The 26,722-nt window shown below is 45.0% G+C and overlaps 1 protein-coding gene across 1 annotated transcript; it reads left to right on the forward strand.

Moving 5' to 3' along the window:
* The first annotated feature begins 21,996 nt into the window (after positions 1-21,996).
* On the forward strand, positions 21,997-23,879 carry LOC100282319 (uncharacterized). Its single transcript, NM_001155231.1, is given in 4 exon segments — positions 21,997-22,336; positions 22,437-22,534; positions 23,364-23,463; positions 23,612-23,879. Coding segments are annotated over 4 exon segments (516 nt in total). The 5' UTR covers positions 21,997-22,049; the 3' UTR covers positions 23,643-23,879.
* The last annotated feature ends 2,843 nt before the right edge of the window (positions 23,880-26,722 follow it).

The following is a 26,722-nucleotide window of genomic DNA, read 5'->3' on the forward strand; positions in this document are numbered from 1 at the left end:
AGGACTTCGCTGATGAAGTAAACTGGATGCTACGCCGGGTATGCATGTCCTTCCTCCGCCCGCTCGACTATTAACGTGGTGCTTACCACGTGAGTCGTGCAGGAGATATACAGGAGTAGATGTTCTGCCAGCTGTCCAGTCGTGGCTCGGCGCGGCGGCTTGAGTACTAGTGGTGTGGTCAAGAACTTCTTTAGTGCCTCTAGAGCCTCTTGTGCCTCTGTGGTCCACTGAAACTTGTCCAACTTCTTGAGTAATTTATAGAATGGCATTCCTTTCTTGCCTAGCCTTGATATGAACCTGCTCAGAGCTACCATGCATCCAGTAAGCCCTTGCACCTTTTTCTGCGATCGTGGCGCTTCCATTCTCATGATGGCCTCGATCATTTCCGGATTCGCTTCAATTCCTCGATGGCTGACAATGAATCCGAGCAGCTTTCTGGATGGTACTCCGAAGACACACTTTTCTAGGTTCAGCTTCCACCGGTAGCGCCTCAGGCTATTGAAGACTAGCTACAAATCTTCAATGAAGTTTTCTGAGTTTTCTGTCTTGATAACCACATCATCGATGTAGGCTTCCACCCGCTTGCCCCAGTGATCGGCTAAGCATGTTTGGATGGCTCTCTGGTAAGTCGCTCCAGTGTTCTTGAGGCCGAACAACATGGAGGTATAGCAGAAAGCTCCAAATGGGGTGATGAAAGCAGTTTTCTCCTCATCTTCTTTTGCCATGCTGATCTGATGATATCCGGAGTAGTAGTCTTGGAATGAGTGCATAGAATAGCCAGCAATTGAGTCAACTACCTGATCTATTCTAGGGAGCCCGAAGGGATCCTTCAGACAATGATTGTTGAGATCAGTATAGTCGACGCACATGCGCCAATCAACTTTATTCTTTTTGAGTACAAGAACAGGATTCGCTAGCCACTCGGGGTGCAGTACTTCGCTAATGAACCCTGCTGACACTAAGCGGGCTAACTCGGCGCGAATAGCTTCCCTTTCGTCAGGCATGGAACGATGCAACTTCTGTCGAATCGGCCTTGCTTGAGGATACACCTTCAATTTGTGCTCGACCAGTTCTCTCGGGACTCCCGACATATCCGCAGGTTGCCATGCAAATACGTCTCGGTTATCTTGCAGGAACCGGACGAGCGCGCTTTCCTATTTGTCATCAAGGCTGGAACTGATGATGGCAGTCTTGCGCTCATCAGAGAATCCCAGATTAATCCTCTTAGTATCTTCAGTCGGCCGTATAGAGGTCATAGCTTGAGCTTCAATGTGGGCATTGTGAGACCCTCCTCCTCCAGCCTGGTGTTCGCTTGCGTGGGAAGGGCTGTCGAGGGCCCAGCAGTAAGAGCTGTTTGAATGGCTCCACGAAAGCACTCTGCGGCACCTTGGAAGTCAGCGTGCACAGTGATGATTCCTTGAGGTCCTGACATCTTTAATATCATGTACGGGTAATGCGGAATAGCCATGAACTTCGCTAGTCCTGGCCTTCCGATGATGGCATTGTACTCGTAGTCGAAGCGCGCCACCTCGAACCTCAGGAACTCGGTTCTGTAGTTCCCGCAGGTACTCCCCTTCAGTCGGCACGATGCCGAAGAAAGGAGTATCTGACTCAGTGAGGTCTTTGAGTTTGATCCCCAGGGCCTGGAGCGTCCGGGGGAAGGTGACGTTGATGCTGCTTCCCCCGTCCACCAATACTTTCTTCACCCGGCTTTCTCGGATCACTGGATCAATGAGGAGAGGGTACTTGCCGTGTGATCAAAAGTTGAGCCATTGATCAGCTCGGCTGAAGGTTATTGCGTGCTCCGACCACCGGTAAGGAGCTGGGGCACTAGTGGTAGCCACCAGGACCTGCCGGTCATTGAGCTTTTGTTGCCTTCGGTTCTCTTGTGCTCCGTGCCCTCCGAAGATGACGTTGACCTACCTATCAACGCGCGGAAAAGCTTCACCCCCTCCCCCTTCCTGCTGCTGAGGCTGCCTGGGCTCGCTAGGCTCTCCTCGCGGTGGGGGATGCGGTAGAGGCTAGAATGGTCGACCATGCCCGACGGAGTGCTTGAATTCCCTGCAGTTCCGTAGGGTGTGGCGCATGTCCTTGTGGTACGGGCACTTGGTGTCACACCCGGTTTTGGAAGGCAAACTGAATGCGAACCATGTACGTGCCAGGATCAGAAACTCATGTACACAACGATTACATAATTGGACATCATCACACAATGCTCGAAATCAATAGCGGAAAGGTACTTTACTATAACAAGATGTCTAAGACATCCACAGAGTCTAATACATAGCCATAATGTTCAACATAAATATCAAAGTGCGGAGAAACGAAACGTAGATGCTAAGCCTACACAGGCAGCTGACTGGGGGTTTGCCACTAAAGTAAACTAAAACTCGTCGTATTCCTGGAACTCCTCGAAGTCCTCCATGTTGCCAGCATCACCTCTTGAGCACTGAGTACAATGGGGACAACCTGGGGTGGGGGTGGTGTGTAAAGCAAGGGTGATTACACATCAACGTACTCAGCAAATGTCCCGTTCGGCTAAAGTGGACTAGCTGTATGTGGGGTTGAAGTTAAGCAGTCGCTTTTAGTTGGTCAAGTATTTATTATTATTACTAGAGCCAAGTTTTAGTAATAAACCCAGTTATTACCCAAAAGTACTCCTTCAAAAGAGGAAATACCAGAGATCAGATTCATAACATCATTGTTAACCATCAACATAAAAGTAACTAGAATTCTTCTAATCAAAGAGGATCCCAAGGCTGCTCTTAACCATGAGCTTGACTAATATACCAGTTTCTAACACTCTGCAGAGGTTGCACATTTTACCCACGAGTCGTGATCCTTTTCCAGCCTGGGTTGTACAGACCCGATCTTCACTACCAAGGTGAATGGCCAGGGATACACTACGTAGCCTTTACAAAGACTCCCCTGGTGCGTAGCTGCTCGTTAGGTTTCGCCAGTCATACAAACGCAGTACACCTCCCCAAGGTGGGTGACTAACAAAACCAAATCGAATGAACCTCTGCACCCCAACCTTGGCAGAGCGAGCACTACGCCCCGGCCCCCATTAATGGCCCTCCGGCAAAGCCAACTACACCCCTAGGTTCATCTAATTAATCAGCTAAGGGCGTCCCATTCCACCCTCATGGTTGCACTGTTATCCCGGGTGGTCACTCCATGAACAGGTCCTTACGGAGAGGTACTCTGGAAAAAGGCCTGAGCCCCCTAAAGTATCACAATATCATCATTGGGATAACAATATCATATCATAAATGTTCACATCATGTTCATTGATTAAAGTTAAGGCAATAGCAAAATGCTAACCATGATAACCCAAAAGGTAAATAAGGATAAGGTAAATACAGGCTAGTCAATCCTTAGGTTTAAGTAATGTAATGCAGGACAATGGATTATAAAGTACGTAGGACATAATAGGTCAGAGGACACTTGCCTTCACCAGGTTGTTGCTTCGGAAGGTCTCCAACAACACACTCAGGAACCTCGGACTGCTCGTTGTCTAAATAAAGCAAGCATGCATTCAATACATTTGGAAAGTACAAATGAACAACACACCAACCATGTACAAACATAGGAATGCATCTTAAAGACACAATAGGGAATAATGTGATCAAATTATAACATGAACTATAACATAGACCAACATTCTTTGGAAATAGATTATTATTTCACTAAGTGTTACTCACAAATACATAACATAGTTCAATTTATTTTATTGTGACCTAAAATTTAGAACAGAGATGAATTCATGTAATACACATTATTAATCTCACAAGATTAAACATGTTTTAATCTCTAGGGTTTTCCCTTTCTATTGTATTAAATACACCAAATCTATACATATACTAGTTAACAGTTATCCATAAAATTAGGAAGCACAGGGTGTAAATGGAACTAATTTATTTGAACAGAGAATAATACTATGAACATTTTGCAATTTGAATCACTAAATTTGGAGTTCATATGAAAAAGATATGAAATAAACAAGTTTGGGAATTCAAAATATGAAATTAGGTCTAATTCTGTGAATATTTAAAAGTCCAGTGTTCAATCTGCAAGAATACAGGGGTCTGCGCGCGAAAACCAGGGACGGCCGGTTGATTCTAAACAAACCGAGGGTCTCTTTAATAAAACTGCCGCGCGAAGGGGTACCGGGTGATTCTAACCGTTAGATCAGAAACCGACGACCGAGATTAGATCTGAGGCCGAGGGCGCGCGCGCGGGCGAGTGCTGATAGGTGGGCCAAGGGCGTCAGCGACAGAGGGGGAGGGCGCACTGACTGAGCGGGCCCGGCGCCAGGGAACACGGGCGCTGACAGGCAGGCCAGGGGCGCAGGGCGCGCGTGCGCGAAGCGGTATCCGCGATCTGGGTCGTGCGATCCAAATCGGACGGGGAGATCAGACCGGGGAGGGACGAACGGCTGCGGGCGGCACTGCTTCTCTCTGCGGAAAGCTTCAGGCCATAGGGAGGGGGCTTGAGGCGCGCTAAGGCTTGGGAAAGCTTCAGCAGAGGCAGGGGTGACATGGGAACCTACACCGGGGAACTAGACCGGGCTAAATTGGCCTGCCACCGCGCGAGCACGGCGGACCGCCACGGCCGAGCACCGGCAATGTCAAAATTGGCCGAGCATGGAGCGGAACTAGGGAAATTAAGCACGGGCAAAGGTGTCTCACCTCAGGGCGGAGCTCGGGGAGGCTTGGCGCGGTCTCCGGCAAGCTAGATGGTCGGGAACGCGGGTGCGGGTCTCCGGCGGCGTCTGGTGGCGAGGGCAGAGCGCGAGATAGGGCGATGCTGTGCGAATTGAGGTGGGGGGAGCGAGTGCGGGCACTGGCGGGGCTCTAAGAAGGAAGCTGAGCGCGTGGGCGGGCGTCATGGCCGAGAAATCCGGCGATGTGCGCGAGTACGCACGCGCTGGTCCATGGTGAGTGCGGGGAGGGCGGAACTGACATGGACGGTCCACCGCGCAGAGAGAGAGAGAGAAGAGGGACGTGCGGGGCAACGACTCAGCGCCTGGCAAACTGGGCCCACGAGGCAGAGAGAGGAGGGGGACGCGCGCGGACGGGGCAACCGGCGCCGACAGGTCGGCCCCAGCGGGCAGAGAGCAAGAGAGAGAGAGATAGAGAGCGGGAGAGGAAGCCGCCGCTGACAGGCGGGGCCCGCCTGTCAGGCGGCACGGGCGCGCGGCCTGGCTGGGCCGAGCTAGGCCGGCTGAGCTGCTTTCCCTTTTTCTCTGGATTTTCTAATTCCTTTTCTATAGGGTTTTCAATTCCAAATTAGGTTTCAAATTCAAATAAATTCAAACATGTGCAACACTTCAAAGAATATTTTAAGCTCATCATGATGCAACATGTCATGACCCATAATGTTTTGTCAAAAATAAATAATTAAATCCCCCTATCTTTAGGCTAATTCTACTTAAAAGGAAAAAAAAGAAGAGAGGATCCAGAGAGAGATAAAACCTAGAGTGAGAGAGAACAGTAACACATGAATTTGGGTGATCATTAGAAACAAATTTTATACCCCCAAATTCAGGGTGTTACACTGGGTGTCGAGGATTTCATCCAGTGTTTGTACCCCTCTACGGGCGCACCACAGACTCGAGCGACGGGTGGCCCGGCGGTGTGCACCTCCTCGCGAGGCCTCTTCTCTCAGCGCCTGACAGGTTGCTGGTTCACGTCGCGCCGTGGCGCTGGTGGAGCAGGTTTCGTACCTCTGATGAGGTCCTGGGCCCATTCATACAGGGTGATGTTGAGGTCTGCCTCTCGGAACAGTTATTCGGAGGTGATAGGTGCTTTCTGTAGTATGGCTCGGATGAAGGCCGAGTCATTGGATTCTCGGTAGAAATCTTCAATCACCGCTGCCTTGGCGACTTCGGGGATGTGGTTCCTCATGGTCTGAAACCTCTTGAGGTATGACCGGAGTGTTTGATCGCTCTGGCGCCTGATGGATTTGAGGTCCTATGGCTGCGCCGGCTTGTCAGAGAGGGACTGGAAGTTGGCGATGAAACGCTGACTGAAATCGCTCCAATCGTCGATGCATTGTCATTGCAGATGTCAGAGCCACTGCAATGCATCTTGCCCTAGGATGATGGGAAAATACACCGTCATTACATCTTCCGTTGCCCCGTTGGCCCGGGCGACGGTCGTGTAGACGACCAACCAGCCACCCGGGTCCTGCTTGGGCTCGTACTTGTCGACGTTGGAGACCTTGAAGTTGGGGGGGCACTGGATGTCCTGGAGACGCGGAGTAAGCGCGGTGACTCCGCATGTGTCTTCCTGTCGGCGTTCGTGATGTCGGTCACGGGTAGGGGAGTCAGTTGTGTGTCGTCTCGACCGTCCCCGGAATGGGCCACTAGCCAAAGCCGTAGCCGACTCAGCTCGAGTGGCACGACTTCGGGCCGAGACACCGTGATCCCGGTCATACTCCTCCTAGCGCCTTATCTCACTTTCGTGCCGTCGGTTGCGTGAAGCGTTGATGGAGCTCTGCGCGTCTCGCCGGCTATTGATGGCGTGGCGTAGGTTGCTTGGAGGATGAGCGATGGGTAGAAGGTGATTAGCTGCTCGAGTAAGCAGCCGCTGGTAGCCTTCTGCGTCTAGAGTTCACAGGAGGCCATCTGCTATCTGGGCCAGCACCCCTCCTACTTCACTCAATGTGTTCATTGCGCGAGCGAAGTCGGGGTACAGGCTCCGAGCAAAGAGAGGGTTCTCTCGGCGTAGCCTTGCACCTTGCTCGGCTTGCTCCGGTTCTCGGTCCTGAGCTTGTCAGCGATCATGGCGGCGAGAGTTCCTCCTTTCTCGGTGTACTCGCTCGTCGAGAGATTCTCCTACTTCTAAGGCTTCGTCCCGAGATACGGGCTATGTCGGATCCCGTTCCCCAGCCTCGTGATGCTGCCGCACGTTCCGACTTCTGTTCCTCTGTCGTCGTGCTTCACGCTGCGGAGGTTCTTCCCCTTGCATGGTAGGCTCATCGTCGGAGATGGGTGATGACTCCAATCTCCCCCCGATGAAGAGGATGTCAGGGTAGAAAGGAGCTAGCGCGATGGCGATTTTCTTTCCGTCCTCCTTTGAGGACGAAGGTGCCGGAAAGATGGCTCAGCGTGTTCTCGTCCCCAGACTTGGGATGTTTGCTTCCTTCTTTCGAGTGATTCGTGTCCACTCCTTTGTGGGCGAGGTGGACAGCGGAGTTTTTCGGTAGGTGAGCTCCCGACTTTTGGTTTGTAAGAGGTCATCTTCGCTCAGGATGCGAGTGGTGGCGCTACCTGCTGTCCCGCTCTGGCTCCCCTCGAGATTTCTGAGGAAAGCTTCTTTTCCGGTGGGTCTGCTACGCGGCGTAGAGTTCCCTCTTCATCCGCTATGGACGAGATGGTTCCAAAGCAGGACATGGTCCCGGAGCGAAGGGCGATCTTGCACTCAGAGGTGATGGCCATTGAGCTAGCTTGGATCAACGACACACCCCCTACCTGGCGCGCCAGCTGTCGGTGTTACAGTCCGATCGCACACCCAGGGTTACCCCTTGCGGTGCTTTTGGGTACGACGATGCTGTTGATTGTAACTCAATGGTTCGTGCTGGACGCACGAGAGAGGGACATGTGATTTTCTGCAGGTTCGGGCCGCTTAGAGAGGCGTAATACACTACTTCTTGGGGGTGGATCTAAATGTGGTGGGTTACAAGCAAGGTCTCCTGAATGAAGAAAAGCTAATGAGATAGGTAGATGGCCGATGGAAATGATGGGGTAACCCCTGGGCCTTATATACACGACAGTGGGGCACTCCATATGTACATGAGGATCATATGTCTCCTAAATAATAGTGAACTGACTGAACTGATCTCCCTACAACCTTGCCGACTTATCTCTAATCTGCCTCGATATTCAAGGATGCCATGCGTGGGAAAATTGGGTGGTTTCTGTGGATAGCACACAAGTCGTCAGATTGTTTGGGCTTGAGTCCATTGCCATCTTAGGTCAGCCCATTCCGCTAGTACCTCTTGTCCGGCCCACGAAGGAAAGGCCTTGCGGGGTAACTGGCCCGTGGCCCCGCGCGAGGCCTTCTCGCCTTCTAGTGGACCCGGGGGATATCTGTCCCCCACACTTGATGACACAGGATATGACCATTGCATCATTGTGAGAATAATCCTTGAGTTGAAGATCGTCCTGGGAGAAGGTGATTGGTACATGAGACCACTTGGACTTGATGAAGGGTCCTTACACTCCAACATGTTGTACCCTTCTCTGTGCTTCCTTCTTCTGCTTCTTATTGGTTGGTTCAGAACTTGTGCTGCCTGTGATTGGGAGCACCAGCTTCGTAGCCGAAGGAGCCACATCTTGGTTGTCTTGCGAAGCCATTGTTGCAATCATGGAAGTGAGTTCACCGGAGGTGGGCGCCAATGTTGGTCACTTGTTCTCAAATGTTGTGAATCAAGAACAAGGCAACACAATCATTAAAGATTAAGGACCTTCGTCTTCCGAAGCATTATCTCCACATGGGTATAATGCTCATCAGACGAAGGTCAACAAGGAGATACCTTCATTATTTAATATGTGAACAGGAATGTGAAAGGATAATGTTGGGACTATGCTTCGTCACCGAAGGTCTTGTAGGAAGAAGCAGCTTTCGGCTGAAGCTGTTCGTATGAGATGACCGAAGGTTCCTACCCATGAAGCTTCGGTATTACAAACCGACTTAAAAGTAGAATGACCCTCTAGTCCATAAGTGCTTAGGTCGCTATTGTAATCCTTTATAAGGGGCATAATTGTAATTTCTCACAGGCTGTGTCCTGTGCCTATAAATAGTGAACAGTATTCCCTTACTGTTCACTGATTCTGGTTTTTGCAATCACATCATTAAGGAACCAATCTTTGTCAAGGCAGAGGTATAATTGTATTCAACAATTCAATATATTAAGTAAATATAATATGTTCCGTTTATGATTCATTTACCTTTGATACTCTTTATTTTATGTTATCTTATACAATCTATTACAATTCAATTACGAAGATTTAACTTTCGTAATTGTATTGCCATCAACCTTCGTCCAAGGTTCATTATCCTCAAGGGAATAATGCTTCGTGGACGAAGGACATTAACATTTAACATTTTATGTTGCCTTGTTCTTAATTCATAGCATTTGAGAGCAAGTCCCCAACATTGGCGCCCACCTCCGGTGAACTCACTTCTATTTTTTTGAGCTGATGGCTTCGTTCAACGATCAAGCTGGAGCTGCTTCGGACCCGAAGCTGGTGCTCCCGATTACAGGTGGTTCGTGCTCAGAACCAGCCAACAAAAAGCAGAAGAAAGAGGCGCAGAGAAGGGTACAACATGTTGGAGTGCAAGGACCCTTTATCAAGTCAAGGTGGTCCCACATCCCAATCACCTTCTCCCAGGAGGACCTTCAGCTCAAGGATTTTCCTCACAACGATGCCATGGTTATCTCTTGTGTTATCAAAGGATTTCTGGTCCACAATGTCTTGGTTGATACAGGCAGTGCAGCTGATATCATATTTGCTAAGGCCTTCAGACAAATGCAAGAGCCAGAAGATAAGATTCATGATGCTACACATCCTCTCTGTGGCTTCGGAGGAAGACAGATTGTAGCACTGGGCAAGATCACCATGCCAGTGACCTTCGGATTCATCAACAACACTAGAACTGAGCAAGTTGTGTTTGACATTGTTGACATGGAGTACCCTTACAATGCAATTATTGGTCGTGGCACCCTTAATGCTTTCGAAGCAATTCTTCATCCTGCTTACCTTTGCATGAAGATACCTTCGGATCAAGGACCCATCGCTATTCATGGAAGTCAGGAAGCTGCCAGAAGGGCCGAAGGAAACTGGACTGACTCAAAAGCAATCCATAACATAGATGGAGCTGAAGCTTGTGAACAGTACAAATTCAGAAGGGAGAAAGCAGCTTCAGCAGATCAGCCGAAGCCCATGCTCTTATGTGAGGACATAGCAGAGCAGAAGGTGCTGTTGGGCTCTCAATTATCTAAAGAACAGGAGAAAACCTTGATAAGGTTTTTGTTCAACAACAAAGATGTTTTTGCATGGTCAGCCAATGATCTCTGCGGAGTTAATAGGGATGTTATTGAACACTCGCTCAATGTTGACCCATCCTTCAGACCCAGAAAGCAGAGGCTTCGGAAAATGTCTGATGATAAGGCCGAAGGTGCTCGTAATGAAGTCAAAAGACTCCTCAGTGCAGGAGTTATCAGAGAAGTAAAGTACCCAGAATGGCTAGCTAACACTGTTATGGTAAAAAAGGCCAATGGCAAATGGCGAATGTGTATCGATTTTACAGATCTCAACAAGGCTTGTCCGAAGGACGAATTCCCATTACCAAGGATAGACTCCTTAGTTGATGCAGCAGCTTCGTCAGAGCTTATGAGTCTTCTCGATTGTTATTCAGGCTATCATCAAATTTGGATGAAGAAGGAGGATGAGCCAAAGACCAGTTTCATAACCCCTAGTGGAACATATTGTTACCTTTGGATGCCTGAGGGGCTCAAGAACGCTGGAGGAAGTTTCAGCAGAATGACTGCGAAGGTTCTCCAATCTCAGATAGGCAGAAATGTGCTAACTTATGTTGATGATATAATTGTAAAAAGCACGAAGCAGGAAAATCACATTGCTGATTTGCAAGAGACCTTCGCCAGTTTTAGGCAAGCTGGCCTAAAGTTGAATCCAGAAAAATGTGTCTTCAGAGTCAAGAAGGGGAAATTTCTTGGATGCTTGGTTTCAACAAAGGGAATTGAAGCTAATCCAAGTAAAATTGAAGCTATACTTCGAATGGAGCCACCAACTACAAAAAAGGGGGCCCAAAGATTGACAGGGAGGCTGGCATCTCTTAATAGATTTATATCCAGATCAGCAGAAAGAAATTTACCATTCTTCGAAGTACTGAAATCAGCCGAAGTCTTTCAATGGGGACCAAGCCAACAAAAAGCCTTCGAGGACCTGAAGCAATATTTGATAGATTTAACAACATTAACTCCACCAACGCCAGGGGCTCCGTTGTTATTATATGTGGCAGCTTTGCACTCAGCGGTAAGTGCAGCACTTGTCCAGGAGAAGCTTGACGGCCAGGTCAAGAAGCAGGTCCCAGTGTATTTTGTATCTGAAGTTCTTAGTATATCAAAGAAAAACTATACAGAGTTAGAGAAGGTGTTATATGCTGTTTTGATGGCATCCAGGAAGCTTCGGCATTACTTTCAAGCATACAATATTATTGTTCCTTCTTCGCAGCCGTTGAAGGATATTATGAGAAATAGAGAAGCTACTGGGCGGATTGGAAAATGGGCTGCAGAGCTCAATGAATTTTGCATTGATTATGTGTATAGATCTTCGATCCAGTCCCAAGCGTTGGCAGATTTTATCGCCGATTGGACGCCAGGGGCTCAGGATGAAGAAACAAATAAAGATGCCGAAGTATGGACAGTGTTTTGCGATGGGTCTTGGGGAACCTTCGGGGCAGGAGCAGCTGCTGTGTTGGTTTCGCCATCCAAAGTTAAAACTTGTTATGCGGCAAGACTCGATTTCAGTTGTACAAACAATATTACTGAGTACGAAGCCCTGCTTTTGGGTCTTCGGAAGCTAAAAGCAATGGGAATCAGAAGGGCCATTCTTAAAACTGATTCCCAGGTTGTTTCGGGTCATATCGACAAGAGTTGCAAGGCTAAAGATCCGAAGCTTGAAAAATATCTAGACATGGTTCGAAGAGTCGAAGCTTCCTTCGAAGGATTTTCTGTCAAAAATATCCCTCGAGGACAAAATGAGCATGCTGATTTGCTAGCTAAGTCAGCAGCACAGGGGCTGCCCTTACCTTCGGATGTGTTCTTCGAAACAATAAAAGCACCTTCAGTGGAACTTCTTGAAAGAGCAGTCCTCAATATATCTCCTGTTTATAGCGAAGATTGGAGAACTGAGATCATCTCTTACCTTCAGGGTAAATTCCTTTCAGATGACGAAACTTATAACAGGAGGATAGAGGCAAGAGCTCGTCCATATGTCATGATAGAAGGGGAGTTGTACAAGCATGGAGTTTGTGCTCCGCTACTCAAGTGTTTATCTAGAACCGTAGGCATAGAGTTGATGAAAGAAATACATGCAGGCCTGTGTGGATCTCACATTGGATCTAGGCCGTTACTTGGAAAAGTTTTCCGCCAAGGGTTTTATTGGCCGAAGGCAGCTTCGGATGCAGCGGAATTAGTTCAAAAGTGCGAAGGTTGTCAGAAATGTGCAAGAGATCAAAAACAACCTTCGTCCTTAACACAGCTCATACAACCCATCTGGCCATTGCAAAGGTGGGGCCTTGACTTGTTAGGTCCATTACCACCGGCCCAAGGGAACTTAAGATATGTTGTAGTGGCTGTGGAATATTTTTCTAAATGGATTGAGGCAAAGCCTTTAGCCACAATAACTTCGGCTACCATCCAAAAGTTTTTCTGGCAGAATATTGTTTGTCGTTTCGGGGTACCAAAGGCCATCACTGTAGATAATGGAACACAGTTCGACTCCGAAACTTTCAGAGATTTCTGTGATCAAATTGGTACGAAGATCCATTTTGCATCAGTCAGGCATCCGGAGTCAAATGGACTCGTTGAAAGAGCCAATGACATTATAATGACAGGAATAATGAAGTTAATCTTCAATCAACCCAGGGGAAAGTGGCCAGATCAGTTAACCAAAGTGGTGTGGAGCCACAACACAACAACATCAAGGTCAACAGGCTTTACTCCATTCAAGTTATTATTCGGTGACGAAGCAATAACTCCGGTGGAAGCTAAAACTGGATCAATAAGAGTAGTAGCTTCGGCAGAATCAGGTTCTGAAGATGCTTATTCTGTGGAAAAAGATGCTTTAGAAGGGATCAGGCTTCAAGCTGTGGAGAATATCAATAAATATCAAGCCGAAACAATCAAATGGCGTGATAGAAAGGTTCGGCTAAAGAATATTGAGCCAGGACATTTGGTGCTTCGGAGAGTGGCCAACCCAGACACAGTGGGCAAGTTGCAGTTGAAATGGGAGGGACCTTTTTTGGTAGTATCTTCGTCAAGACCCGGTTCATACAGATTGAAGGATATGGACGGCAACGACATTCCTAGATCTTGGAATGCGGATGAGCTTCGGCGATATTATGTATAACTTGATGTAATTTTTTACATTTTTTATTTTTTCTTTCATGGCACCATTTTCCTTTCCGAAGGGGGAGAAAGGTTTTTAATGGGGCCATCATATGTAATTTCCTTTTTTAGTTCTATAAAAGCAAAATCCCCCAAGGAATGTAAATGTAAAAGCTGAGAACGCACCATCGAGTGCCGGAAAGTAAAAGGCGAAGAAGCTCCAAAGTCGTTCCTAAGGGAATGCAGAGTTTACAGCGAAAAGTCAACGCTGATTCCGCCGAAAGTAAAAGGCGAAGAAGCTCCAAAGTCGTTCCTAAGGGAATGCAGAGCTTACAGCGAAAAGTCAACGCTGATTCCGCCGAAAGTAAAAGGCGAAGAAGCTCCAAAGTCGTTCCTAAGGGAATGCAGAGCTTACAGCGAAAAGTTAGCACTGATATGTGATTGTTTCTAAGGAAATAATGGCTGTGATTATGGCTTCGGATATGTGTTTGGACATTCATTTGCACATCACATTACATCATAGCATTTGCATTCATAAACATTCATCCAGGCATATGTAGGATAATCATCATCATAGCAGAAGTGGTTGCTTCGGCAAAAAGAAAAAAAAAGAGAGAAGAGCTTCTTCGTGTACGAAAAGAAGAGCTTCGGAAGAAAGGGAAATGTTATGTTCTATGCTTCGCTGTGTACGAAAAGAAGGGAAGGTGTTTTTTCGCTTTCGGCTCAAAAAAGATAATTTCGTCCACATCAAAGCACCTCTCATACATTAATGGAAGGATAAGAGCATATTACAAGGTATGAACAGAATTCATTAAAGACAAGTTTAGTTACATTTACAAAAGTTATCTCAAAAGTTTCTTGAGTCTGTCTACAGTCTACTCCTATTTAATCTTCAAGGGACTTCAGCTTCGGCGTCATTATTTTTAACCATCGGCTTCGTCATCCTATATGAATTAAGTTGTTGTAAGTAAAAATCGAGCTTGAAGGAAGAAGTAAGCACAAGGTATGATTTCTTACTGGTTCAAGATGACTTCGAGCTTCGTCTCCAGCCTTTTCTCGCCCGCCTTTTGTCCATATCATCTTTACAAATCTATTGGAAATGCTTCGGGCGAGATCAGGAATGTCATCTAGAATTGATGGTGATAAAGTGAAATTGGGCCTATTGACAATATTTCCATGATTGTAGCCAGCTTTTAGGAAAGCTGCAGCAGTGCCCCGAGAAGCTACCCAGGCGCAGAAGTCACCGTGCCCAGCTATAACTTCGTCAAGCTCATCAATTTCACCCTCAATATGTTCGAAGGTCTTTGCTAAATCTTCAGCTGACGGGGTGAATTTCTCACTGCTAGCTCCGACTGAATGGAAATTTTTTCTCAGTCGTTGAATACATTTGTTGCTAAATTCTAAACATTTGTCTTGAAGGCCCGCCAATAGTTTTTTCAAAACTGAATTTTGTTGAACTTCGGCTTCAAGTTTTGCATTAAGTTCTTGCTTTTCTTGCTCAAACTGTTCAGATTGGCGGAGAAGCTTCGTGTTCAGTTCTGTTATTTTAGCTTCGGCCTCCGCCAATAAGCCTTCAGTTGCTTGAAGCTCGAAGTTTTTCTTTTCAATAGCAGCTGATTGCTCTTTTATCTTGCCTTCTAAATTTTCAATTATAACTTCGTGTTTCTTGTCTTCCAGATCTTGCTGTATTTTCAAAGCTTTGCTTAACAGCATACTCTGCACGAAAACAACCTTCGTTAGACATGTCTTCATTATCCAAAACAATAAAAGTCAGGGGAAAAATAGTTCACCTTGAAATTGGAATAGAATAAACTACCAACGATATGTTGTCATCGGTAGCGGTTAATGTCCGTTTCTAGCTTCGGAAAACCGATACTCTTTGACAGAGTACCGATAACCTTAGCTCCAGTTTGATTCCGGATACAGTCCAATTTTTCATCATCAATACCTCCGAAGAGGAGTGCTCCTGGTTTATATCCGCAAGATTTGGCATACTCTTTAAGCTCTTCTATTTCGGTTTTTGACAATTTTTCTCCAACTAAATTTTGGAACATGAAGGCTTCGTCCTCTGAAGTTTCGTCAGCAATTTCCTTTCCTTTCCCCGACGCTGCGGCCACGGCCTCTTCGGCGACAGTAGTAGTTTCTTCTGCGGCCATGTCTAGCAGCATTTTGTCGATGTGTTCAATTGTGCTTTCCAAGTTCAAATCTTCAATTGAGGTAGCTTCGGCAGCCGCAACCTCCGAAGGTGTGGTTTCAATATTTGTCATTCCCTCAGCCGCTGGTACCTTCTGAGCTGAAGCTCTCGGTGGTGTCTTGTCAATGACCTCTGTCACACCGATGATTCTCTGTCTCTTTGCTTTAGTCGTTTTCTTCGTTTTTTCGGGCTCCTTTTCCTTCTGAAAAAACTTTGTCAGTTGAGGCCCCAATGGACTTAGCTTCGCAGGCAGGGATTCAGTCATTACCTTCAAAATTTCCTCCACGTCAGTGGCAGAGTGTGATGCGGGGGTTTCTTCTTCGTCGGATACTTTTTGCTTCGGAGAAGACGCTTTCCTCTTCTTCGGAATTTTCTTCTTTGATGGTTCTTTCTCATCTTCATTTAAGGCTTCGGTTATCCTTTTCCTTTTCTGGCCTCCGACACCTTTATTCAGATTTTCGTAGTCAGGGTATTCAAAACCCAAACCCAAGGCGTCCAGCACTCGATTTAGTCTTCGCTTCGGACGGGTGCCGAAGGCTGCGGTCATCAATTGATCTTCTTTTTTGGAATAATTGCCGAGTATTTCATTGCACATTACTTCAATTGTATCCAGCCACTCTTGGCAAGGTGTTTTAAAGTATTTCTTAAACTTGAAATAGTAAGGTAACCGCACAAGTTCACCTTTTTTCTTCTCCCCCTTTAGCTTCGGCATTTCCCACTCTTTTAAACTAGGAAAAACCTTGAAAGCCAAAAAATCCTGAACCAGGTCTCTTGTACTGATATGCTCTGCAATAATTCTGAATTCATCCAACGCTTGTTGGGTTGGACCTTCTGGTGTCATGTTGCAACGAGGTCGGGTTTCTCCGAAGATTAGTTCAAGTGGACTTTGCACAAGCTTCTCCTTGTCGTCATCAACCTTGACATAGAACCACTCCGACTTCCAGCCTGCTGCCCATTTGCTTCGATAGCTGATTACAGGAAACTTTGTGGTTTTCCGATAAGCAAAATTATAACAACCAAAATTGTCATGTAATCCATCTTTTCTAGCCTTCGTCTGATAGTGCAGCTCGTGAACTCGACAAAAGCTGTCCGCAAACGGCTCCACCGCTTGGCTTCGGAGTGCTCAGATATAAACACTAAGCCTAACGATAGCGTTAGGAGTCAACTGATGAAAGTAGATACCAAATCTCTTCAGTACCTCTGCAATAATCCCATGTAGGGGGAATCTTAATCCAGCCTTTAGAAAGCTCTTGAAAATGACTATTTCATCCTTCTCCGGCTTTGGGGTAGTTTCTTCTCCCCCGAAGCGTAATAGCTTCTTCTGATTTTCACTGAAAAAACCCGACTTTACCATCTTGGAGAGATCAGCCTTCGAAACAGTAGACTTTCCGAAGTCCAAGTGGCTGGGCTTGCTTGGCATGGCAATACGATAATCATCTTCGGGATCAGTTTCCTCAATATCTTCTTCTTCTGCTTCGGCAGTTGCTTGTTCTGCTTGTTCTACATCAGCACTGGGGATTTTTTCCGAAGTTACCAGCCCGGATCGTTGCATCGCTTCGGAGATGGGAACAGTCTCCAAACCTTCAGCTTCGCCTCCCTCACGCTCAACCCTAGCGGTAGAGCGCACTCTGGCCATTTAATTCTGAATTTGCGGCAATTAAATACTTTTTTCTCCGAAGTTTTTCGTCTGACGAAGCAAGCTTCAAGATGGAGCTTCGTTCGATTCCGAGAGTCAAGCTTCGGCTACGGTTAAAAATTTTGGCAGCAAAACAGTGCAAATAGCAATGAATGCTGTGGTAACTTCACACCTACTCGTCTGTTTATATAGTACTGCAGGTAAGAAGGCGAAGCGCCAGGATTTTTACACCAGGCGGACAGCCGCTTGCACTCGCTGCGTGGTGGACCGCAGAGACCAAACAGTAACTCTGCAAGGTGGGACCGCTACGCGCTGGGAAACTGAATCGTTTCTCGGCAACGAGCTCAGGGAAGGTGTTTTTTGGACCTTCGGCTTCCCGAAGCTTAAGAGACTTTTTTCACGGATCGAGCTCGTTACGAAAAACGATCTAGCACCGCGAAAGGGGCTACTGTTGGGACTATGCTTCGTCGCTGAAGGTCTTGTAGGAAGAAGCAGCTTTCGGCTGAAGCTGTTCGTATGAGATGACCGAAGGTTCCTACTCATGAAGCTTCGGTATTACAAACCGACTTAAAAGTAGAATGACCCTCTAGTCCATAAGTGCTTAGGTCGCTGTTGTAATCCTTTATAAGGGGCATAATTGTAATTTCTCACAGGCTGTGTCCTGTGCCTATAAATAGTGAACAGTATTCCCTTACTGTTCACTGATTCTGGTTTTTGCAATCACATCATTAAGGAACCAATCTTTGTCAAGGCAGAGGTATAATTGTATTCAACAATTCAATATATTAAGTAAATATAATATGTTCCGTTTATGATTCATTTACCTTTGATACTCTTTATTTTATGTTATCTTATACAATCTATTACAATTCAATTACGAAGATTTAACTTTCGTAATTGTATTGCCATCAACCTTCGTCCAAGGTTCATTATCCTCAAGGGAATAATGCTTCGTGGACGAAGGACATTAACATTTAACATTTTATGTTGCCTTGTTCTTAATTCATAGCATTTGAGAGCAAGTCCCCAATAGATAAATATGATAATTGCATCTTATTGATTTATTTATATTTGCATCCCATAAAACATATATGAATATTTAATAGTATTAATATTACATTGATACCTTCGGCTTATTCGAAGGCGTGAATGCAAGAGTGAGATTACAATCTAGCGTGAACAGTACAGTGTTACTTTCATAAATTTATAGGCACGGGACGCATCCCGGGTAAAATTACATTCATGCCCTTGAACATTTGTCTCTAAGCAACTTAAACTAACAAGGTCTATCTAGTCTTTTCCTTCTTTGCTTGATCTGAGCCGAAGCTACTGAGCTTTGGCGTTCTGCATTGTTGCTTCTTTTCGAGGTCTTCGTCTTGAGAACCTTCGGCGGAAGTGGGGCGGACCTTTTGTGGTATTTCGCCGAAGGTGTTTATGCTTTGAGGACCTTTGGCGGAGAAGAAGACCCCAACACCCCTGTCTAGTCGCCTCACCAGTCCTTCAATTGGTATCAGAATCGGTTAAGGATTTCCCTTCCCTAATCGGTTCAAAATCTATAAAGGCGACATGGAACGTGGTGTTGGAAAGCCACCATTCTTCAATGGGATAAACTACTCGAACTGGAAGATCCGCATGTTGGCATATCTTTAGAGTATTGGGTACTGCTTCTGTCTCAATGCCGCGTTCGATGCTGCGAGTGCTCGGATCACTCTGATTCAGTTGGAGTTTCATGATTTGAACAACAAAGCTCAGAACACTTCGTTCTCGTGCCAGTCGTTGGCTGAGTTTGATCGAGTTGGACACTTTGCTACGGCTCATGAGATCTAGTCTACCCTCGAGAGATTCCATGAGGGCAATGATTATGTGAAGACCAGACTCTTTGAGACGTACTAGCAAGAGTACGAGAACTTTGTGCAGTTGGCTGGAGAGACCATAGACACTATGTTTTCTCGGTTGAAGTTGATTGTCAACAAGATGCGTGCCAACAAGGCACAACTTCCCTATGATGATCATGAGAGAGCATTGAAGTTGTTACATGCTCTATATCGAAGGGTTTGGGATATGAAGGTCTTGGCGATCATTGAGTCGCCCAACTATGAGACTCTCACCATGGATGAGCTTTTCAACAAGCTGAAGTCCAATGAGATTGACCACCAGACCTAGGCCAAGATTGAGAACCCTAGTGCACCCACCATGGCCCTGGTCTCTGGAGGTTGTTCTGCTTCTAACCCCTCACCTGCTTTGTTTGCTCTATCTTCTTTATTGACCATTATAGAGAAGTAGGTGGAGATCCTTAGGGATGAGGAGCTGGTGCTTGTGGCTAGTCGGTTCACGCTGTTCCACAACAACTGCCAGAACTGGCATTGTGGCGGGTTGAAGGATGGATGCTTCAACTGCAGCGACCCCGACCACTTCATTGCCAGTTGCTCCAAGAAGGATAAGTCTGAAGTTGGCCCGCGCGACCACTCTGGTCGGCGCAAGGGTAAGCGGGAGGATACCTCTAGCAAGCACAAGTCCAAGGGGAGGTTCGACAAGGAGACGCTGAAGAAGAAGTACCTCCATAAGGCGAAGATCAAGGAGCACGCCTTCCTCGCCTCCCTCGGTGACCTCGACCACGACTCCAACGAGTTTGCTTCTTCCTCGAGTGATGAGGAGGTCGTGAGGCACGTTGATGACAAGCTCAACGACCTATGCTTCACCACCGACACCGCGGGAGGCCTCTGCACCATGGCACTTGGTGAGGACACGGTCGGTGCCAGCGACAACAAGGACATCGGTGACGACTACTTCTGAGGTACTACCTTCCGCTGATGATCTCGCCGCTGAGGTAGAGGAGCTGACAACTTCTTTGGCTAGTCAGGATAAGTTGCTTGGGCTTGCTGCTCATGAGAGGAGAGATTTTAGATCCAAGTATGAGAGCACACTTAGGGAACATAAGTCTACTAGAGCTTCAGTCATGGTGTTCGACGAGACTGAATGTGATGGGTGCGCCCTACACATGTCGAACATCACCACTTTGCAGACGAAGTATGCCACCTTGCTAGATGAGCGCGATGAGTTGAGATATAGGTCTAGCTTGTTGAGTGCGTGTACCGTTTGTCTTGGCTTGCAGACTGAGCTAGCAGGGAGAGATGCTAGGATAGCCTTGCTTCAGAAGACTAGCTCAGTGAGTGCCCCTACACCTACGTAGTGTGCACTCTGTGAAGGTTTGTTGTCTGATTTTGAGTCCTACACACACAACAAGAGTCAGATCGAGAAAGAAAACACATACCTTCGGTCAGTCTTGAGTTGGGTGTCAAGCAGTGAGCCCTAGTTGGGCATAGTGGTCAGTCAGTTTAAGAGAGGAAATGGCGGACTAGGAATATGCTTTGATTCTAAGTTTGAGAGTGACACTCAGCTTGACAAGGTTTGTGAGTGGAGTGGACTGAAACCATGAGAGAAACCTTTAGCCACTCCTAAACTTTATTATGTTTTATTATATTTGTTGCTTCAGCGATGCCAAATGAGATGCTCGCGAATTTTTCTTTCCCTTGGGCTTTTTGTTGTGTAGTTTAGCATGTATGTGTGTTACAGCCTGTCAGGTCTTACATATATACTCAATACCATTTTTTAATGATTTACGTACATGAGAGGCAGCTCTCCCACGTCGTCATGGAGGGACTATCAGCAAGCATCACTGGGACAAGATCTGAAGGAAATATAGTAGAAAATCTAGGATTTAAAATTGGATGATACCATTGTGTTTGTCCGATCAAAGCTTATATGTATAGTAATTTTGGAAGCTGGATGTAGTAAATTACCATCACAACGATACCGGCTCACAATGACACCGGTTGGAGAGGATTTATAAAGCTGAAATAATAATACCGGTTGGTAGTTCCAACCGTAACTAATGTGGGTTGGTACTAAATGTATTAGTACTGATATGATTGTTGCTTTGACATTAGTACCAGTTACAGCCACAAATCGATATTAAATCTTCTGTCAGTTAAAAACCGGTACTAAAACTATTGTCCGGGCTTTATTTCCATTATTTTTTGTACCAGTTTCTAACTAGGAAACCGGTGCTGAAATTAAGAGACGGAAGCCCTCTGTTATATTTGTTGCTTCCGCGATGCCTCTATTAATTAAGGAGATGCTGCGGAATATTCTTTGCCTTGGGCTTTTTGTTGTGTAGTTTAGTACCATCCTAGGTCTTTATATATATATATATATATATATATATATATATATATATATATATATATATATATATATATATATATATATTCAATAGCATTTTTAACGATACACGTACCTCCGAGGCAGCTCACACACGTCATGGACCGGTTGTCAGCACACATCACTGGGACGAGATCTGAATGATTATGCACACAGGGACAAGATCTGAAAGAAATATAGTAGAAAACCTAGGATTTAAAATTGGACAATCCCATTGGTTTGTCTTATATTTGTCATTTTGAAAGCTGGATGGAGTAAATTACCATCACAACGATACCAGCTTCCCTAATTAAGTAATACTCCTCAAATTAAGTACGTCACGAATGAATGACATGATATAATGCATAGGCAAATATAATTTTTAATCGAACGTATGAAAATTGTAAGAAAAAAAAACCTTCATCTAACTCGGAATTTTGTATGCGTTTCATTTGGTTCTGAAAAAAAAAAGTGTTCAGTAATACACAAATAATTAACTTGGGCTACTTTGATTTTTGCATCTCAACATTGATAAAGCCAATAAAATTTTGAGTCGAACCCTCAAACAAAATATGTATGGAATTACAGGCATACAATTTATTTCCCTTTCTTTTTTGCGTTACCTCTGGACCTTGGAGCAGCATATATAGGTACCAGCTAGTGTAAGTAACAATAATCAAATGCAAAGCCATATATAGATATTAGCTTAGCTCCATCATAACAGCCAACTTGAGGTCTGAGTTCAAATAAACACCGTCTGAAACCATGTCACTGGCTCGCTTAGCTCCATCTATAAATATAGGGATAGCCCATGCAGCTCAAACACACGATACATGCAGCTAGCTCAAGGGAAAGGCAGAGACTCCTTGCTAGCTAGCCATGGCCTTCTACTATGCAATAGCATTGCTTGGCATGCTTGCTGTCTTCTCCTCGTGGGGGAATGCACTCGATGACAATATGCTGAAAACCACGGTATACATACAACAGCTTCCCTACCAAAACCAGAGAGGTGTAGCAGAAGGTACGGCAGTAATTAGCTGGTACATAAAGGATGGGCCAGGTGCTTCTGCGAATACAATCGGGCATGCGGAGGGCCTGGTAATCTTGACAGATATAGCCAGGTCTTCGTGCCTAATCACTACGGACTTGGTGTTCGACGGTGGAAGGTAATAAGACCCGGCCTTTCGCTATATATATATTACATACATATATGTGCATTTCCAATATTCGAAAAGAATATTTTATCATACTTCTCTGGAAAAACAGCCTCGCAGGGTCCTCACTTCAAGTGATGGGGCAGCATGAGTCTTCAGGCCAGTGGAGCATTATGGGCGGCACTGGACAATTTACCATGGCACGAGGTGTTATAGACAGGGATGGATTCGGATCGGATACGCATGGAAACGGATTCAAATGTCACTATTTACCATATTTTAATCCGAATACGGATACGAATACGAATATTATCATATACGAATACAAAACGGATAATTTGAATTCGGATTTACATTCGGATACTTACTTGATTTAGAACATAGCATCATAACCAGTATTAATTTGTTTTATCAATGGATTTATAGTTGATAAAATCACATTACAAACAAATTATTAACAATAGCACATATACATTATTTAGTTGAATATCATATTTTTAAACAAATTATTTATACCGGGTATATTTATATTTTAGACTCTAATTATAATCTTTTTGTATATTAAGTATATTTGTATTTTGGACTCTAAAACTCCAATAATCTAATGTATTCAAAAATAGACTTTTTTAATATTATTAAAATTTATAATTGTATATCACTAGTACTATAACTATAAGATTAACACAGTCATTTGTTTATGATATAAATATTTTTAACATTTTAAATGGTGTATTTCAGTTTTTAGTATATTATTTAATGTTTAAAATCACTTGTAATTAGTAATTAGTAATAAAAGTAAGTTTAAATTGATTTTATTGAATACTTTCTTCTTTCGGATACAAATAGTATCGGATATTTCACGGTTTTGTCGAATGTTGTCGAATACGAATCTTAAATCGGATAGAGAAGAAACGAATTCGGATATGTCTATTTAACATCCATATTAAAATCGAATACGAATACGGATATCCATATTAGCACTTTATCCGAATACGAATACAAATAATTCGGATCTCCAGACATCCGAATCCATCCCTAGTTATAGAGTACAAAACAATCCAACAGGACAGTAGCAGCAGGACCTTTGAAATATGCATATATGCATACTACACTCCCATGAACCGATGGAAAGCCGGTCTGCAGGTAAGTGCCAGCCACAGATGCATGATTGTTATCTCTACTCTTTCCAAAATAAAAAATATATATATACACATGCATGTAGCTCCTTGAATGTTTCGCGAAAAATTTCATGACGATGATCACACACTTTCGTACAAAATCTGTGCAGGCTTTAGGTGACACTGGCCGTAAACCTTGAGGACTACGATCGAGATTCATATAAACATTTAGACCATCGTCCATGTGTATGTGCGCGCGCCAATGCAAGGAGTGACGTACGGCAGCCAGATCTACAATCTTTTTTTTATGCTTCATCCAATAATAAATGAACCCCCACTCCCTTATTCAGTTATTTCTGTCTCATGCATGTTCCCCTTGTCTCAACAGTGGTCATCAATAAGACGTGTCTTCGGTGGAAAGATATTAATTGTAGGAATAATTAAGTTTGCTTGCCCCAGTTTGTGTGATTTCAGCATTGTAACGACCAAGGTTTCCAGCAACCACATATATAGCTGTCATATGGCAAAACACATGGCTTGTGAGCACTGTGACTTGATCCCAATTCCAAACACAAATCCCACGGGATGACAAAAAAACTATGTAGCACAGTAATACTCAATCAAGTGTCGATTGAATATACCAAACTGCTTGCAAGGAACTTGCTCAACTGTATGTAGAAGATCAGAGGCAAAAGCGCAAAGCAAGTCAAGCGGCAGTGTTGCGTAGAGGGCCGGCAGTGCCGCGCCAGCAAAAATGCGCAGAATCTGTTCAAACATCACAGGAAGTTTGTGCAGAGGGAAAGAACATGATTCCTAAAGTTTCAACCATAGCAAAACAAAACTCTATGCGCAGACCAGATTTCTCGAAAAGAGTGGGGTTTTGTTGGGGTTATCTCAAACTAACTCAAAAATGAGATCAACTCGTATCATGACCACAAATTGCTCAAACTAGGTATATGCAGTGATCCAAAGAGTATATCTCACCCCCACAACACTCCCCAACATCAATCACAACACAAGAATCCAGAAATCCAAAGGAGAGGGGAGGAAACGAGAACGAATACAAACTCGAATCAAAAAATGCAGCGGAGAAAAAACTAAGGTAGGACGTTCACAACAAGAGAAAGCCAAGTCTGACTCAACTTCGTCTCTGTCTCGAACTCTAGGACCAGTCTGCACTAAAATGGACGCTCAGGATGTATCCAAACTCCGATTAGGTTGAGCTTTATATGGATGGAAATATAAGGAGATAAGCTTTCCAACCCAACTAGAACCAACTTAAAATTCATCCGGAGTCAATGAGAATCGTCAAAATAAATCAGTGTTTAGGTTTTGTTTTGGTGATGCGACAGCTTCTGTTGGGCCGTTGGGCCATGTATCTCGTCGGAGCCCATTAGGGGTGCGGCCAGGGGTCACGCACCCGCCTAACCTCTATTTTATCATCAACATCCGCCACATTAGGGTTTGGGTTTTGCTTAGATTCATTCTATCATCGAACAGTGTCGCTGTTCATCGGTTTGTGAGACCCCAACTCGTAATCAACACAGTTTTGGTTGTGTTCTTCCTATTCTTGCTTGTGTTCTTGATCGTGTTTGTAGGGATAAGCCTTCGTGGTGAGGTCACTCGTGTGTCACGGGTGATAACCAATGGAGTCATGGTGTAGTGATTGCAAGGATCCGTTCGCTCAGAGCCTTGGATCATCAATGTCGAGATCTCCACTCAATCAAGTTATCGTAGCTCACGGAAGATCGGGCCTCCCCTTCTATCAATTGCTTATCGAAAGGGTCTTGTCCACAACCGAGCATTAGTTGAAGCTGGTTTGAACAGTAGCTTCATCTTCACTATGATGACTCCATTGCACTTTACACATTTTGATCACTTTATGCCTCGTAACACGAGTCAAAGTATCAATGATCTTAATAGGGTACTCAGTATAAGTCAGATCATCTTGAACACTCAGTTCCTCCATAGGCAGTTGCTCTTCTGGTACCCTAAGGCACTTCTTCAACTGGGATACATGGAATACATCATGTACATACGCAAGATGGTCGGGTAGTTCCAGTTGGTAGGCAACTTCCCCCACTCGCTTTGGGATCTTGAAGGGTCCGATAAAGCGAGGGGACAACTTTCGTTTAACTTTAAATCTCCTCATACCCTGGATCGGTGACACCTTCAGATACACGTGATCACCCTCCTTAAACTCTAACTGCCTTCTCCGGGTATCTGCATAGCTTTTCTGCCTAGACTGCACAGTTCTCAAGTTCTCCCGTGTCAACTGGACTTGTTCTTCTGCCTCTTGTATAATTTCTGGCCCAAAGAACTGCCTTTCTCCAGTTTGATCCCAATACAGAAGAGTTTTGCACTTTCTGCCATATAAAGCTTCAAACGGTGACATCTTCAAACTGGCCTGGTAACTGTTATTGTGAGAGAACTCTGCATAGGGTAAACTCTTGTCCCAACTGTCACCATGTTTAAGAGCACAAGCTCTTAACATATCTTCTAGTATTTGGTTAGTTCTCTTGGTCTACCCATCAGTTTGAGGATGGTAGGCTGAGCTAAAATTCTACTTCGTGTCTAGGCACTCATGCAACTTCTGCCAAAACTAAGAAGTGAACTAGGATCCCCAGTCTGACAAGATCTTCTTAGGCACTCCGTGTAGACAAACTATTCGTGCCATATACAACTCAACTAGCCTAGCACCCAAATATGTGGTCTTCACTGGGATAAAGTGGGCCACTTTAGTTAGCCTGTCCACAATCACCCAAATAGAGTCATACCCAGTAGATGTGTGGGGTAGACTAACGATGAAGTCCATACCAATTTCTTCCCACTTCCATTCAGGAATCTTAAGCGGGTGCAGCAAACCGGCAGGTCTCTGATGTTTAGCTTTCACCCTCTGGCAAACATCACACAATGCTACATGTGAAGCAACATCTCTCTTTAGACCATACCACCAATACTTCTTCTTCAGATCCTAGTACATCTTAGTACTACTAGGATGGATGGAGTAGGCTGAGTCATGAGCTTCCTTCAATATGGTTTCACAGAGACTATCAATCTCAGGAACACATATCTTGTTCTTGAACCAGATTGTGCCTTGATCATCCTTCGTGAAGTCTGAACCTCTACCCTCTGCCATAAGATCTCTGATCTCTTGAATCTTGGCATCACCAACCTGACCTTTACGAATTTCTTGTTCTAAGGTAGGTTCTACCTCTATGGTAACACCCTCTGTGTGAGCAACTATTCCCAGGTTGAGATTTTCAAAATCTTTTGCTAA

The sequence above is a fragment of the Zea mays genome, chromosome 5, assembly GCF_902167145.1.
Source record: "Zea mays cultivar B73 chromosome 5, Zm-B73-REFERENCE-NAM-5.0, whole genome shotgun sequence".
NCBI lineage: Eukaryota > Viridiplantae > Streptophyta > Magnoliopsida > Poales > Poaceae > Zea > Zea mays.